Genomic DNA, 14,848 nt, shown 5'->3' on the forward strand with positions numbered 1-14,848 from the left:
TCTGTTTTCAGTGCCCCCCAAAAAAAGGTAAAGTAGTTTGGATGTTAGGCAAAAAGCCGCAAAAGTTTTACATTTTAATTTTAAGATGAAAACCTGTTAGCACGGACATGTCCTGGGTATCAGCTGCCTCACTCTCTCTTTCACCTGGAACATGTATACCTCAAAAAACACACGCACACACCGTTCATTCATCCATGACCACCCTGTTACACCCCGCACTTGGCAGGATGCTTATCTGAGCAGACAGCTTTGGGCGCAGGGAGCCATCTCTTCTGATCTCCTCTGCAGTTTAAGAACCTTTTAACTAAGAAATAGCCCTCTGCCAAGCCCACCGCCTCTTGATTCCGGCTTATTCCCTCATCTCATGGGACTGATCTTCCGCCCCCATTGCAAACCCTGCAGCAGCGTTAGCAGAACGAGAAAGAGCCGATAGACATCCTGGCTTTTGAGATATCCCTGCACTGGTGTAATAGGAGACCTGTGAGTGGATTTGATGAGTGAGTGAAGTGCAGGTGGGTTTTTTTGGGGGGGGGGCAGTGAGTGTGTGTGCTCGCACATTCTTCAGCAGCTCCACGGGGTTTGACCTCAGGAAGACAGGCTGTTTTTTTGGGCAGCTGGACGATGGATCACAGGGTTTTAGTTTGGAGATTATTTCCTGCCACTGATAGACATCTGCTAAGTAGTACAATAACCTAATGGGAGGAGATGAGGGGAAAAGAGGGACATGACAAACAAGCTGAAGACTTGCACCTTCGGCTTCTCTCTTAACGGCAATAATAGGGGAAAATTGGTTCTTGAAATTGAATTGAAAAAAAGAGGGTCTCTTTCAGCAAGTATAATGCCTCCGAATACATTTGGTGAGCAGCAAATGGAGAAAAATGGAGGGTAGTTAGACGATTGTCTTTTATTTCAGAGAGGGGAAAGCGGTGGCGGTATCCCCCGTTAAGACTAGCTTTTAGTCTCAATCTACACCATGTGTCCCTTTCCACTCTCTCAACCACTATCTTTGAACAAATGGACTGTGAGGATGGGCTTGTTGTGAAATTAGTATCCTCACAGCGAGGACACAGAGAAAGGATTATGTGAATAGCCAGTAATGAGCTCAAAGTGCCAGTGTGTTTAGGCCAGGCCTGCCTGTGTGTGAGAGGAAATGGCACTGCAAGCGACCTTTTTTTGCTCAAGCACCTGGCGAGACAGAGAGTGGCCCCTCTCTTCACTGCAAATGTGTGTGAGAGAGGAAGAGGGAGTGGAGTCTTCGGAGTCTTCGGAGTCTAAAGATGCAGTTTACTCATATTTATTAGAGAGATGCATTTTTAGTGAACACCCTTTTCACACCGACAGGCTAAAAGAGTTGTTTTGTGCTGCTTCTAAAATGCTTTAAAAATACATGCGAGTGTTAAGTGCATTATACAAGCCTCGGGGTCTGAGGTCAAATGTAATTTCTTTAAAACTGTTTTATTTTTTTATTTTTTTAAAAGGCTTTTTATGGGTGAAAGACTGCATTCTGGGCGGGGAGGATGCATTTAACACCTGTTTCTGATCATTGCCTATTCAAACCAGGGAAGTCATTCAGTGTTAATTACAGGCAGCTAGATGTGTTTGCATATCGTAGTTCCTTTCTGCATTTTCCACCCTCACACTTCTAATCAAATTTTGCTTGAATCATTCGAAAAGCTAAATGGCTGTAGAACATTTGGATGCACTTCTTAAATCTCCTGTTTTTAAAAGGTAAAATATATGTGGGGAATTTCACAAGTTTATACAAATACACCTGTAAATACAAATCGAAAGTTAATTACTGCCAAACTTAGAGGAAGGATTTTGTCTATAATTTTCCTCTTTTTCACCTAAACTGTGCTGGGGATGTTCTGTTTTAAGGCCAGATAACGTAGCACAAATTTGCATTTGTGCATTTGGAAGTCATTGTCACAGATATTCAATAAAAGTTACAAAATTGACTTTGTAAGTGTTTGTCATAACGTAGCCTGCTTTAGATGATGGTTTTTCACTTTGGTCAAATATTACAGGAACATTGGGTCATTTACAAGCTTGATTTGTTTGGATTCTTCAATGACTGGTTTAATTTTTTGACGATTTTCACTGCTGGTCTGTGTTTTGCTTTATTCTTTAAATGAATGAGACAGGAGCCGGCGCTTTGCTGCCATTAATTGATCTTGTAATCATTGTAATTGCATTCTTTCATATTAAAATGATAATCTATAAAACTAAGTAATGGACTGATGGCAGGTGGCTAAATGTTCATTTAGTGATTCACTGAGAAAATAAATAACAGGGGACAAGCCTGTGACAGGCGCATGAGAAATCATTTTTCAATAATCTGCCACGCATCATGGCGGGAGACGCTGGCGCTGACAGCATAGATGAAATATTTGCCTCTGTTCTTTGTTTTAATATGAGAGGAGACCAGCCCAGATGGAAACAATAGTGTTTTATATTGATGCATTTTGGACAAGACATTCAAACACAGGCTGAGCTAAGATTAAGGCCACAATCCTTTTTATAGACACAGCCATTATCCATTGTAGGTGAGACTGGGCTGCAAAAGTGTTCAATACAGCGAGAGCGTGTGGTTCCAGGAAATGAACGGTATCTGCTGCGTAAACAATGGTGAAGTGAATCTCGATCCTTATCATATAAAATCACTTCTGGAACCTCAGCGGTTTGCTTTAGCTGTTTTCATCTGGCCTATAAAACCAGTAGAAGTAATCAGTCATCATTGACACTCATAAGTTTCTAATGAATGATAACCTGTATCTGCATAATATATGTAAAACTGTGTCCTGTGCTTTCCACTAGGACTAGGATGGGCTTTTTCAGAAGAAACTAGCAGCAACTGCTTCCCTGTTCCTGAGTGAAGGTGGCTGTGGGGGAAAAATGGAAGTGTAGAGCTGGAGATTTATAGCCTAGAGGGAGATTGATTAGTGCCGTCACTAGCCCTGATGTACGGTTGGCAGTCTCCCCCTCCTAGCCCATCGCATTTGCTCACACACACACATGCAACCATACGGTTCAACACACGGCTACACATACATGCAGACACCACTCAGTCCCCCCCAGGCCTTTCCTGACAGTCCCCCAGAGCTGTTGCATGTTAAGTTGTTGCAGGCAGACTGCTGTTTTCTCAGCATTCCCATTTTTTATTTATTTATTTATTTTTTAGCTGTCCATAGATAACGCCATCAATCACCACGTACACACTGGCCTGGAAGGAATGTGTCTCAGTGTGCCTGAGTATTGCTACTTTGTGTGTGAGCCCGTGTGTTTGTTTTGACGATGGTTTCATGGACAGGAGATGCGGTTGAATGGCTTTGTGGATGTGCTGTTTGAAGCTGCAGAGTGACTGGCCTGGACTGTGCTCTGAACCCGTGTCAACTGTGGTGCCCCGATGCAGGTGTGTGTTTATCATTCAACACACAGCTGAGGGGCAGGCAGCCGTAGGCATGCTTTACCAATTAAATCGTGAGTGAGAAACCTAGCCCATCTAGCCCAGAGTGAGTTCCTGCAGCCTTACGAGACACGGCCATGACCTCGAATCATCCTGCTTAATTCACTGCAGTGTTCCTCTTTTTCTCTTTCTCTTGCTCCTTTTCTACTCTAGGTTGGCCGCAGAACTCCCCCGGCTGTTGTACTGTGCCCACCTCGCCATGCTGGCCTGTTTGCAGAGGAGGCAAAACCCTCAACCCCAGCACCCAGTGTGTGCCAGCAAGACCCTGGAGCCACCACAAGCCCTTGGACGGAAATGTAAGTTAACAAAGAGAGGGTGCGATGGAGGTCAGGAATTCTTGCCTGAAGCAGTGGAATGAGAACGACGTTTGTGTTTGATCTTCATGCTGAAGGACAGAAACTTGTTGTTAACCCTAACTGAGAAGTTACAAAAAATAGACTTTTCAGTTTCTGTTGTTGGCACTATTTTCTCTCAATACTCTGAGGAATTCTAAACACTTTCATTCACTTTGCACTTAGGCCTTGGAATGCTATGTTGTTTGGCTACTCATTGTGAGGGAGGCTGTTTAGCAGTGCTGATTGTGCAGTCGTGGCAACAGGGCCGAACAGACAGTGTTTAACGTGCCTCAGTGGCCCTGGGTGACCCTGAGGGTCTGTAAACATTTACAGTGTCTGGCCCTGGTTGTGCCGGCCGCATGTAAAGTGTGACAGCTGCTCTGTTTGCTCCCTAGCACCACCCTCTGTCCACCCACAAAATGGTGTAAAGGGACAGAGATGAGCCAGGGCTGAAAACCGCTAAGAGTGCTGGCGAAACTAGCTCTAACCAGTTTGGGATTAGAGAGAGCTGCAGCGGTCAGGCCTCTGGAAGGTGAACTTCTCGTTAACTTTGCTGAAGCTTTGAATAAGCCTTTTTTGTCTGACAAGTGGAGGAAAGGTCTTTCCTGCTTATTTAACACTCCTAGACTCTTTATTGGCCTTTGTTTACATGGCAGGGCTACGAGCGACCTCAAGCTGATTAAAAAGGCTGGCGGATGGAGAGCAGGGGAGTACTAACCTTGCAGTTTTTACCCAAGCTTACAAAGGCTTAGTGGAAATAGAAGGATCTGGGCTTCTTCATCAGAGGAGCATTGTATCAAGCCTTTAACTAGCCCTGTGAAAGGCTTGAAACTCTTGATTGGCGAAGAAATGAAGCACTGCCCAAATTCTTTTTCAGCTCCTCACTGTCCAATTAGCTACTCTTCAGCTCAGCATCACTTTCCAAATTCCTTATGCAGAGGAGAGAAGAATCATAAACAAAAAGGTGACTGTATAATATATGTACTCAGACTTTTTTTTGTTGTTTTTTCTAGTCTGTGTGGATATGGAGGTGTATAGATGTGCATGAAACAGGGAGGAACAGAGAGATAAACAAAGCCTTGGGTGCATTTGGAAGGGTTAGCTCTTTAGATTAGTGAACCAACCACAAATCGCTAATGAGGTTTTAGAGAAAGAGGCACAGTGAAAGGGGGAGGGGGAAGGAGAAATTGTGAAAATAAAATTAGTGAAGGTAAAGATGAAGAGGAAGGGAGAGAAATGGAAGGAGTCTTCAGCAGTCTTCTTAATCGATTCCCTACTTCCAATTTTGCAGGATTAGCCCACTTCCTCTCAAGGTCCTTTATTGAAGAGCAGCCAGTGGGAGTCAGGACTCAAATCAATAGAGAAAAAGAACAGTCTCCAGCTTTCCCTTTGCCCTCCCTCTCGCTGACCCTCTCTGTCTAACTCTCCCTGTCACTCCCTCTCCTTCTCCACCTGTTAAACCCTTTGATTGAAGGACTACCGCAGTGACTGACTTGAGGTTCATAATGAGGATGTTTGAACATAATAACCTCCTTTCTGTCCTTGGACTGGAGGGAGGGGGAGGCAAGTGTTGGATTTCCACCATCGTGCACCACTTGGCCTCAATAAGGCAATTGTTTGTCCGGGCCTAGAAAGGCTGCAGAAAAGCAGACAGTGGGTCTGGCTGCAGAAGTGGGCACACTCAGGTCACCATGCTGAGCAGGTCCCATGACTGATTGGTCGTGGCCAAGTTTGTGCCAGAATGGAAAGGGTTTGTGGGTAAAATGACAGGGCTCTCAACAGGAAGCTGAATATAAGAATACACCCTTGAAATGGACAGTAAGTAAAAGTGCAGGAGGGGGATTACGTGGCAGCGAAGGTAGAGGCGAGCTCTGTCATTTGCATCTGCTTTCCTTTACACAAAAACCTGTCTGCATGTGTATGTGTGGGTGTGTGTGTCAGAGAAAGTGGAGGTGGGGTGGCAGAGCATTGGGATAAGAGGGCGAGGAGGGTTTTAGAAAAAGCCCCTGCATGCAGATGCCGAGTGGCTGCACAGTTCATTGATGCGACTCCTATTGAATCCCATTAAAAATCCCTCATACCCTCAATAAAAAAGGACTTAACTGGCTCTACCATCAGCTGGAAGCGTTCAGATCGGCTCGCCAGACAATCAATTTCCCCCAAGCGCACAGAGCTTAGCAGGAGAAACAGGAGGCGGAGAGCGGGATGTTTCCATTATCACAGCCCGCTCTGTGTCTGTGCTCAGGAGGGTGGGGTGAGGTACTGTAGAGCGGGGAGAGAAAGGAGGCAGGAGCAGAGAGAGAGACGGGGAAAGACAGACAAGTAGAGGAGAGAGAGAGAAGCAGAAAGGGAGACAGAGAAGCTGGCTTTTCAAAAAGCTATTGACCGCCTGCCCTTAAAAATATCATATTGGATTAGCCTCACAGGGCAGCCTTTTGATAGTTTTTTTTCTTTGGCCGTAGAATTAAAAGGAGTGCGGAGCATTACTTGAATTATAAATCATAGGCACTTGCTTTCACTGCGCCCAAATTCCGCACATATGTGGCTGCACTCTCCAGCGCCAGCCCCTGTCATTTTTAATTAAATCCCCCCTTATGGGTGACATTTGTAGCTTGCCCCCTCCTTCGTCCTCCCCCTCCGCGTCTATCTACCACTGCCCTATATGGAGACATGAAAGGCAGAGATGGCAGCGGAGCCAGGACCTCTCATCGTGTTGTGCCCCACAGAGAGGGCACCCATCCAGGCAGATGAGAGAGAAAGGCCCTGCAGGGGGAGAGGGGTGAATGGATGCCACTGACCCTGGCCACCCTCAGCCGGTGGTGACCTCCCTCTCCACCCATTCCTTTCCTTGATCATCCTTCGATGTGGTCCGGAAGGTCCAGGGAACACGGGTGAGCGTTAAAGCCCCGCTCTCGGAGGGGAACGGGAGGCGGACCAGTCCAGTGAACACTGAGATGGCTGGACAGGAGGCCCAGCAGCCCCCACCACTACCCTGCCTCCCCTCTTGCCCAGACAGCAATTACTCTGTCGCATGTCAGCTAGAGAATAACAGGTCCAGAATCCTTCACTTGAGTAGTTGATGGGGGTATTTCTGCTGGCTATTTTCCAAAATAATATCTTTTCAAATTTCAGCAGGTTTTAATTTGTTTATTCATTCCTTAGCAGTTGCGTTTGTGCCAGCATGACATTTTGTAATGATGCAGTTGTCAAAATGGGTGTGCATATTTGCACATTTTGTGCAGACATGCTGTCAATGCTACAGTACCCTTGTTAACAAAACAGCTTACTGCCACTCCCATATTTGTCCAATGATTGGATCAGACTTTGGGCTAAACCTGGGTGTTCCCTTGTGTCTCTAACCTCAACAGGGCCTGGTTGCGACTCATGAGCACACAATGGTGATTTATAATTACTTTTGGTGTCACTGCACCTAAGCCTAATTAAAACAAAAATGATTTTCCTTTAAAGATGAACGCAATTCTACTTATGTCCAAAACATAAAGCTACTTTTTTAAATTATTATTTAAAGCTAAAGCCACTCTTCAATCAACTGTTGTACAGCCCAGAATTTTTCTTGTAGCAGAGATGTGTACACACACATTTACACAAGCACACCTGCAACCATAACCCTGTGTGACACCACCCAGGAGGCCCGGGGGTGCCAATCAGCCAGGTGTAGATGAAAAATTCCCAGAAGGCTTGGTATCCCAGGTTCATGCTATGTCAGGCCAGGTTCGGCCCTCTTCCAGCTTGATCGACAGAGACAACCTGGCCTTGTCACATACAGCCTTAGGACATGACATAGAGGTACACCTGGGGATTGTAGTTTTCCTAATAGCCCCATGCTTTTGCAGGCAGAGCTGCCAAAGCCATTATTTTTCTTTGCTTTTAGCTGCTTCTCTTCCTAAGCCACATTGCCATTGGGAGGGAAATATGCTCAGGTAATGACCTGCTGCCACCTCTCCTCCACACTTGTCTGAGGCAGTACGAGACATAACAGTGGAATTAGCTGGCCGTATCAAATTGCACCACAATACTTCAACAACTACTATCCAAGGGGGAAAAGGGGGAGTTGGCAAGAAAGGGGAGGGAAGGGACTTTTTTAGTTGAATATTTAAACGTGGTCACTTGCGGCAGCAGAAATAACAGCCTTTACCCTGATTGCCTCAGTACCCTGGAGGTGGCGGGGGCTGGAGGGTGTAAAGCGAAACTGGGAAAAAAGGAATGGAGACTGCAAGGGAGAGCAAATCTGCATGCACTTGACCTTTTCCCGCTGATTGAACTACCTCATTTCTAACTCCCATTTGGAATTCCACAGAGGGTCCACAGAGACTGTCATTATTCCACTGTCTGCAGCAAGGAAGCAGAGGTCACGAGGTGTTTTTTACAGTGCAAGGTGATTGACAGCTATCCACGTCTTCCTCCATAACTCATCCACGATTCCTATTTATGCAGTTTCATTTTGAGGAATCGCTGGCTTTGCATAGCTGCACTGATTGTGTAATTTGCACTTCTGTAATATTGCTAGATTGTGAAAAGCGGAGAATTTTGAGTCGCAGTTTATTTCAGAGAGACGGCCATATGATATTAGTTGTACATATCTTACCTCATGCATACCACAGCCTCTTCTGTCGTGTTGGCGTCTGATTGCTGGCACACAGAGAATCATTTCCGGATGGTGACATCCAGCAGAGCCATGCCTTCCCTCTGCCCTCTGCCTTCTGCTGTGAACACAGGGGGTGAAGCAATCTTATTGCCTTGAGAGGTGAGCTTGAGGAAAAGGGACTCTGGTGTAGTTTTGGTCGCAGCAGGACTTGGGTTCAAAAACAGGTTCCTTGTTCCAAAGCCTCCGAGCTGGCATTTGGGCGTCCCAGGTGCAAGGCAGCGACACCCTCTGTCTTCGCCTGCCAGAAAGTGGGGGTGGGTTGGACGATCTGAGCGAGGGTACAGAGAGTGTCTGCAGGCTCTAGCTGTCCCACAGGAAATGATCGTGTCTTCATAAAGCTAAACCCAGCACAGCCTGGCTGTGAGAGGCGTTCAGGAGGTTTGGCACACTCCTGGCAGGATATTTTGTTTTTGAGCATGGACGTCTTAACAAAACTTAAAATAAAAACGGAATTTTGGTCCAGTAATTGGACTTTAAAAGTGTGCGAGTTGGAAGAAAAGTTTGAGTTATTTTTTAACCAAACTTCAAGCCATTAATTGCTCTATTTCTGTCTAGTTGCTTCATCCAAATGAAAATACTACAGCAGATTTGAAAGTTTAAATCAAGATATTATTATTTACCTTCTTAAATTCTACTAAACTGGCAATATTTTGCATAAAAGTAGTCCTCTTTGGAGGATTCACCAGCATTTAGTTTTAAGTGAATTAGCCAACGCATTTTAACCTCATAGCTATTATTGAGATTCACAGAGTACTTATTGATCAGTATGTTATTGCACAAGTTCTTTGAAGGGTGTAAACATGATTAGAAAATGCACAAGAAGTCATGTGTGAGCAATTTGAAATTAGAGAGCCATTAGCAGTGTGTAGTTTTGGTTTGAACCAGAAATGCACTTTTAATACCACTCCTGCCTTTGGTTTTTCATTCTGCCTAAGCAGTGCAGAGGTTTTGGCAGAGAGAGCATGGGAGTGCAAACTGACCACAGCACAATAATCAAATCATTGCTCCACTGGGACATTTAACTGCAGTCTGCTGTTTACTCATTCTAATGAAGCCCATTTTTGTCATTTTAGGATCTTCATATTTGAATATTTACTTACATAGTTAAAGATTTGACGCCATGGTCTGACCCTAAGGTTTTATCCTAGACCTCTTGCTACAACCCTCTTCCATGGTTCCTTAAAGACTTTAGAGACTATCCCCAAGAATCAGTTTCCCCTAACCAATCACAATTCAAAGGACAATCTGCAAACTCAGATTGTCAGATTGGTCTTCAAATGAAAGTGGCTTCTCAGGAAATTGATCATGGCAGTGACCAGATGGTGCCAGTGATACAAATATACAGGTTTCATTTAGAGGAGTGCATTGAGTAAGAAACAAAACATTTACTTGCAAGAATACAACTCAAATTTGATATCAGTAATAGTTTGTAGTGGCCTATAGTCACTTCTTTTTATGCAATAAAAATGAATCTATTAAATAATAATGAATAAGAGCCATGGGTCTGCGAAGACCATACAGCAGTCAGTATGTTGCTTCTACACTACCTGTTACATCATCTAATGGTGCTTTCACTTGCACTCAGACTGCTTGGTGAATCTCGCCAGCAAGATAGTGGGTGACGATCTACTCACAATGTTCTTGTAATGCATTTGTATCTCATTTTCTCTGTTAACTTTAAGGTGTCATCGATCTAACTTACCACATAAACTATATAAACTAATTTTGTCGCTTTGGTGACGGGGTTCCTTGACACAGTTGTGCATCATTCATGCCAATAAAGCATACTGAATTCCGTTGAACTGAACTTTAATACTTAAAACAAGTTTTTAAGTTTGACCACAGACCCATAGTTGGATAAGATGGAGCCTTATTGATGAAAAATAAACATTAAAACATTCAGCTTTAAGCGATGGTTAACATTATAGAACACTGCATCTATAAAATCCTTCCTTCAAAAACTCCACTGACATTAAATCTTTTACAAATTTTGATTAATCTTTTTGACAACGTTCTCATTTATGCATGTCCTTTCAATGGTTCTCTCCTCTCCTCTCCTCTCCTCTCCTCTCCTCTCCTCTCCTCTCCTCTCCTCTCCTCTCCTCGGCATGTGTACTGCCTTGTTGTCTGTGCAGTGTTAAATATTAATTGGGAATCAGTGGAGGACTTGTCTCCTAAATGATAGAACAGAAGGGCCCAGGCTTGCCTCAGGCAGCCTGCAGGCGCCTTTCTTCTTCCATTTACCTGCAGGCCTGCGCACCAGCACTTCCTCCAGTTTGACAGGCCTGCCCAGGCCCCTCCAGCCTTCCTTCATCTCTCCATCTCTCTCCCGCTCTCTCTCCCTTACCTCCCCGTCTCCTCTGCTCTGTGCACTGGTTCCTTTTCTTGTGCTTATGTGCTTACGATCTTTACCTCTGGGTTTTTCTTTTTTACTCCAAAACTGTGTGTGTGTTGTTGCTGTGTCCATTTGTGTTTGTGCATGACTCTGAATGCTGCTGGCTCTTTGCTGTACATGTAGCCCTTTGAGAAAATGGTGTCACAGCGTGGCATATTCTCTTAAAGACAGAACAAGGAGGGCCTGACATAAATCTTTCAGGTCAGGTTTTTAGCTTGTTGGGTTTTTTTCTTGGCTCTGTGTCCCGCATTGCTCTCTGGCTCATCGCTGAATGGTTTAATCTCTGTTTCCTCTTCCTGATGTCTCCCCATAACGGGCCTCATAGTTTGTCTTTCTGTCTTCCGTGAGCTGTGCTTTGTTCCTCTCTATCAGCCTTGTCATCTGGAGAGGTGTACCAAGACAAAACAAAACAACTGGAGCCGTCTGCTCCTTTGTTGCTCTGGCTGGCTCTAACTTGTGGATGACCCTTTTGGCTGGAGTGCTGTGCTCTGTTTTCAGCAGAGCACAGCTTTTCACAAGGTTCACTGAAGGTACGCTGTGAAGCGGCAGGGCTGAATGTAAAATGGGAAGAACCTGGGGAAGGAAGGAGGAGAGGGCAGCAGAGAGGAATGGATGTAAATGGAGGAGAGTAGGAGGTGAAGTTGACTTTGATGCCATAGGAATGAGTTCACAGGCTCATGAGCACAGGCCTAATCGCACATGACAATATCGGCTGGTGTGCCAGTCGCAGCACATAACCACCCCGCTGCTTGTGCTGACTCGGGGTATTTGCTGATAAAGCTCTGCTTTCTAGACCATGCTGTATGCACAATGAGGGTGGCCCAGGCAGGCCTGAGGGCTGGCTCATCACAGAACCTGCTTCTATACAGAACTGTGCACTCAACTAAGCCCTTTGGCAGGCCTTGATTATTAAACAGAAAGCAATTTTTGCGATGAATATAGTTATTTTTTCCATTAATCTATTATGTTGCCCATCCAGCCCCATAAATTATTGCAAATGGAAAGAGCCTGGTGAAACTTGTTCCTGAAATGACGCTGTGGCTGTGAGCAGCTCTCTTCACAGTGTGAAATATTCAGGACGGTTATTTTTCCATTGAAATGCCTTTTCTTTTTCTTTTTTTTTGGTGTTGGCTGTCATGGGAACAAACACGGAGCTTGTTCTTTTTGTTTGGGTGTTTTTTTTTTTTAAATTAATTTTGTTGTTGTTGTTGTTGTTTATGAAATTCAGCGTGTAGTGTGAGGTAAACATGTTGCCCCAGTTTTTCTGTTTGTTTGGTGCACGGGTGTCCTACAAAAGGCCTGACACGGCTGCTGCCGGCCTGCATTCCTTTGTGGCTCAAAGAGGACTAAACTACCCACTGGTGTTGTGTTGACCAGACTCTCAGCTAGATCATTAGTAATTAACATGTGCAGTGATCTCCGGAATTAAAGGGAGGCTCATCTGCTTAGTTCCCTTTCATGCACATTAAGATATCTTCCCCTAGACTCTAAGGCTCCTGCCTAAATAGCTTGTCATATTGTAAGATATTTCAGAAAGGTCAGTGTTGATAATAATGTCTTAATTCCTTTGAGAGGCAGCAGGTCTGCTCTGGTGCTGCCAGTGGTGTTAATGGGGCAGGAATGCAGGGCGAGTGCTTTCCCACGCTGTTAGTTTTCTTCTACTGGGTGCGTTTGAGATGAGGCTCTGGGCTGGCAAGGCTCTGCTAATGCAGCCAGAGTGCAGACAAATGGAAAGTGACACTTGTGTGTGTAGAATGGTATTTGTGGTGACGCTTTGACTACAGATAATAAAGTGTTCGCCCTGAGGTGATTTCGCCCGGCAAGCACCCCAGATGAAACTCACTTACTCAGAGAGGGAGACAGAAGAGACTGAGAGGGGGATGAAGAGACAGAGGAGACGGAGAGGAGGATGAAAAGACAGAGAGGGGGATGAAGCGTGAGAGGAGCACAAAGAAATGAAAAGGATGGGGAGAAACAAGAGAAAGCGGTGAAAAAAAGATCCAAAGACATGCAGAGGGAGAGTCAATGTTTTTTTATGGGTCAGAGGGCAACGCTATTATTTCAGAGAGTGGTGGGTTTTAGAGGTCAACACACTCAGGCTGAGAGTTGTCCTTTTTTCAGACTAAATTGTGTTTATTCACCTGTTTGGTGGTTTTTAATAAGAAATCAGTTAGCTTGAAGCTAATTCTGATTTATGGATTTTATTGATGAATTGCTATTGATGTTATTAAAGAGAAAAAACATCAGTTTCATCGGGAGGGTAAAATATTAGAATTAGTTGTTAGTGGGATCTGTGTGTGTGTGTGTGTGTGTGTGTGTGTGTGTGTGTGTGTCTGGCTGGCAGGCCATGTGTACAGAGGAGTCCTTCAGGATCAATCAGTTCTCAGTAATTTCCCCTACAGCCCATAAAAGCCAGGTCTGTCTAGAAGGAGCATGAGGCTGCCACATCAAACCAGCTAATTAATTTTCATAGCTGATTCAGTAACATCTGGCTTTGGAGATAAATTCTAATGAGAAAATGTAAACACGACAGTGTCCTGATGGTATAATATTTCACATTTCTTTGGTAGAAACCTTTATAATAGAAATCCAATTAGCAGTTTTGATTTGGACACGTTAGCCGCATATGTAAAACATTAAAAAACGTGTAACAACATGCGGAACAGAAAGTGAAAAACATTTCTGTTTTTCTGCTGCTCCTTTTCACTGTTATCCAGTACCTGTGGACCCCATCTCTGTATCAGCGTACTGTATTTACCGCACACGTGTGCCGCTTCACTGCAGGCTAAACAAATGACCTCATGCTGCAGTGAGGAGGAAGCCCAGATTAGTCTTTCAGTTTAGTATTTCTTCCATCTGCTTGTGTGGAAAATAGATAGATTAAATCTTGGATGAGATTGTCTTTAATGAAATGAAAGATTAAATGTGGGAGTTTTGTCCAAGTTTTGCTTAAATCTATTTTAACAATTAAATCCATTTTTGACATGGTGCCATGCCTGCGTGCCTGTGAAGGATCAGTGTGCAGATTGCTTTAACATTCTCATTATCCGCTTTGCTATTTGTGAAACATGTTGGCAGGTTAAAAGCCCAATATGCAGTGCAGTATGGTATCCCCTGTTGAAATATCTTGTCCAGCTACTGCTTTTATTTACATAGAAATTAATTTGATTAGAGAAATAATTTTCTTGTAAGTTTGTGTGCGATGTTTGATAAAGTGACGGCAACTGGAAACAAAAAGCTGCGTTAAATAAACCGATTTTGATTCAACAAAGTCGTATTAAAAAAACATCCAATCAATAAGTCATGAAGTATTTAGAAAAGAGTTATCTGGTGAGCACATTTTTGTTTCCACTGCCTCACAATATGCATTTGTTTGATGATTGTGATGACACAAGCAGCTGCTGAATTCAGACAGCTCTATCCTCTGAGAAATCATTGCAGTGATTGATTTTTATCTTTGCAATTATAGATAGCAGAGGCCTGACAAATAATTGCCTGGATTTTTTTTTCCTTCCCTGTGTTGTTGCACAGAAAATCAACCTTGAGATGAACAGAGAGAGATGAGTGCTTGTAAAAAAAAAAATGCTTTTTTGATATCAAGCAAGCAGCAGGGTTTCCTTTCCCCTCACGTGCACTTGAATTGATTAGTACTTTGGTTGAGGGCATATTCAACATGTCTGCCCCCCTGCAAGGCTGCTCTACCCTGTTGATCACTGGCTCATACATGAGCTTCCTCCGCTCTCTCCCTCTCCTCAGGAAGCTCCTGTGGGGCACCGAGGCTTTGATTGACTGGCGGCTGAGTCCACAGGACGCCTCTATTATTATCATCTCTACCTCGGCAGAGGGGCGGGGGTCTATGTCCAGGGGGTCTGGACGAAAGCCCCTGCTTTGTGTGCCCGATAGTCAGTTAGAGGCAGCGCTCTGCCGGAGACGAGTGGGATGCAGGGTTAATTGCAGAGGACCAAACAGCTGGCTCTATCAGGGCC

At 44.4% G+C, this 14,848-nt stretch overlaps 1 protein-coding gene across 1 annotated transcript in view; it reads left to right on the top strand.

Annotated features, from left to right (window-relative positions):
• Window positions 1–14,848, top strand: part of fam222aa (family with sequence similarity 222 member Aa) — a 51,997-nt gene that overhangs the window by 24,505 nt on the left and 12,644 nt on the right. The window contains exon 2 of the mRNA XM_004544543.3: window positions 3,620–3,762. Within this exon, the coding sequence (XP_004544600.2) occupies window positions 3,666–3,762 (97 nt within the window). The 5' untranslated portion in view covers window positions 3,620–3,665. The remainder of the gene's footprint in view (window positions 1–3,619; window positions 3,763–14,848) is intronic.

The sequence above is a fragment of the Maylandia zebra genome, linkage group LG12 (assembly GCF_041146795.1).
Source record: "Maylandia zebra isolate NMK-2024a linkage group LG12, Mzebra_GT3a, whole genome shotgun sequence".
Classification (NCBI taxonomy): domain Eukaryota; kingdom Metazoa; phylum Chordata; class Actinopteri; order Cichliformes; family Cichlidae; genus Maylandia; species Maylandia zebra.